The following is a 1999-nucleotide window of genomic DNA, read 5'->3' as shown; positions in this document are numbered from 1 at the left end:
TTCCTTCCCTCCTTCCTTTCTCTTTCTTTCCTTCCTTCTTTCCTTCCTTCCTTATTTCCCTCCTTCTTTCCTTCCTTCCCTCCTTCCTTCCTTATTTCCCTCCTTCCTTCCTTTCTTCTTTCCTTCCTTCCTTCTTTCCTTCCTCCCTTCTTTTCTCCCTCCCTCCCTCCCTTCCCTCCCTTCCATGGCATGTGTTCAATCCCAGGCTGCCTACCACCTTGCATCCACCTAAGTTAGTGATGTCCAGCTCTGGTTTGAGGACAACCTAAATGTTTCCATTTACATCTAGGCCCCTTGGGAAAAATCCCTTTAAGAAAAAAGACATCAACACAAAATTCATTATAATTTCCCTTCGTTTCATGTTATGTGTGTGCTAGGAAAGCAGAGTCTCATTTTATTAGTTTGAGTAAAACAAAATTAGGCAGGATAACCTGCTTCCCCCAAGAAATCATGAATATTGGAGTATTACAGTGCAAAGAGGCTGGCCTTGGAGACAGAGGGCCTAGGTTCAAATCCTTCCCCTGATACTGTGTGACTTTGGACAAATCACCTAATGTCCTAGGACTTCAGTTTCTTTGTATCAAATGAGAGTTTGGACTAGAAAGCCTCTGAGGTTCCACTGAGTTCTAGATCTGTAACCCTTACATAGGAAGGAGTTTAAGATTATTCTCCTACTTTGGTTTTTTCCATGCCACTGATTCTAATTGAGTAAATAGTTCAGAGCTGGCATTCAAGAATGGACATAAATAGCCTCTTAAGTAAAAAGAGTGGGTGGCGTGAAAGGTTGGGGAACTCTTTTTACTCAATCCTCAATCAGGGTTGACCAGCATGGGGGGAGGGGGCAGGGCCATGGGACAGTGAGGAAGGCAGGGTGGATCAGGGGCTCCCAGGACAGTACTGGTATGGGGAATATCTTGTTTTAGGAAATGGCAGATGAATTCTCCAAAGAAGCTCAGAGGACTGGAATGGAGAGACTTCTGCTCAGTGCAGCGCTGCCGGCCGGGAGGGTGGCGCTTGATGCAGGATATGACATCCCCAGGATCTCTAAGTGAGTCTTCCCTTTTTGGTCTCTCATTTCATTTTCTCCCAAATCTCTGCTCCCCTGGTTTCCCCACTGGACCCTGCCCAATATAGCTTTCATAGCTAGATGGGGCAATGAACCAGGAAGCAGGAGATCAGGGTTTTATTCTCAGCTCTGCTATTAATTGCATATGACCAAGGTCACCAGATCTCTGTGGTACCTTTGTAATGCCACCTGTTACAAGGATACTCCTGCCTTCCCTTGCTCACAGGTTAGATTCCAGCCATGGGGAATAGCTTATGCCAATGCTTGGAGGAAGAAAATGAAACATTAGGGAATTATTCATAGGAGTATTGAGAGGATCAGAGGAAACAAAGAATCAAATTCTACGCAAGATGATGACCTTCACAACAATGATGGTGGTGGTGGCTGCCATGGGGAGAATAATGCCAGTACCTTACCTTTGCATCAGCTTAGCAGTTTACTTTCACGTGTTTTTCTCCATCTAGAGAGGTAGAGGCAAGAGAAAGAAATCCAGTCTTCCAAGTACAGGAATTTTTTTCCTCAACCTTTTCCATCCAGTTCAGTAGACATCTGTTAAGCACCTAATATGTACAAGTCACTGTACACATTAGGTGTTGGGCATACAAAAATGAAAAAGCCTGTTCCTAAGGAGCCTCAGTTCTTCTGAGTGGATAGGTACAGCATGAACACAGAAAATAAAACAAGGTAATTTGAGGAGAAAGGATGAGACCATTAACTACTGAAGGGATTAGTCAGTCAATTAACAAGATTTTATTAAATGATTACTTTGTGCCAATTGCTGTGCTAAGCACTGAGAATACAAAGAAAGGCAAAGACATGGTCCCTGTCCTCAAGGCATTCTCTCAAAAATAGATTTTATTGATAGCTTTTATTTTTACATGGCTCAGATTTCCCCCTGTATCCCTCTCCCTCTCTCCCTTCCCACAGAGCCAT

The 1999-nt window shown here is 43.7% G+C and overlaps 1 protein-coding gene and 1 pseudogene across 2 annotated transcripts in view; one reads left to right on the top strand and one right to left on the bottom strand.

Annotated features, from left to right (window-relative positions):
* Nucleotides 1–1999, bottom strand: part of LOC138151118 (folate receptor alpha-like) — a 115774-nt pseudogene that overhangs the window by 103680 nt on the left and 10095 nt on the right.
* The window catches only part of CHI3L1 (chitinase 3 like 1), a 16411-nt gene that overhangs the window by 9498 nt on the left and 4914 nt on the right, over nt 1–1999 (top strand). For both annotated transcript variants that reach the window (XM_069074609.1, XM_069074608.1), the window contains exon 6: nt 924–1048. In XM_069074609.1, the coding sequence (XP_068930710.1) occupies nt 924–1048 (125 nt within the window). The remainder of the gene's footprint in view (nt 1–923; nt 1049–1999) is intronic.

Source organism: Petaurus breviceps, unplaced genomic scaffold (genome assembly GCF_028583685.1).
Source record: "Petaurus breviceps papuanus isolate PSGF00001 unplaced genomic scaffold, PetGlider_PUasm1.0 90895, whole genome shotgun sequence".
In the NCBI taxonomy this organism is placed as follows: domain Eukaryota; kingdom Metazoa; phylum Chordata; class Mammalia; order Diprotodontia; family Petauridae; genus Petaurus; species Petaurus breviceps.
The sequence above is the reverse complement of the archived record's forward strand: the minus strand, read 5'-3'. Positions and strand labels throughout refer to the sequence as shown.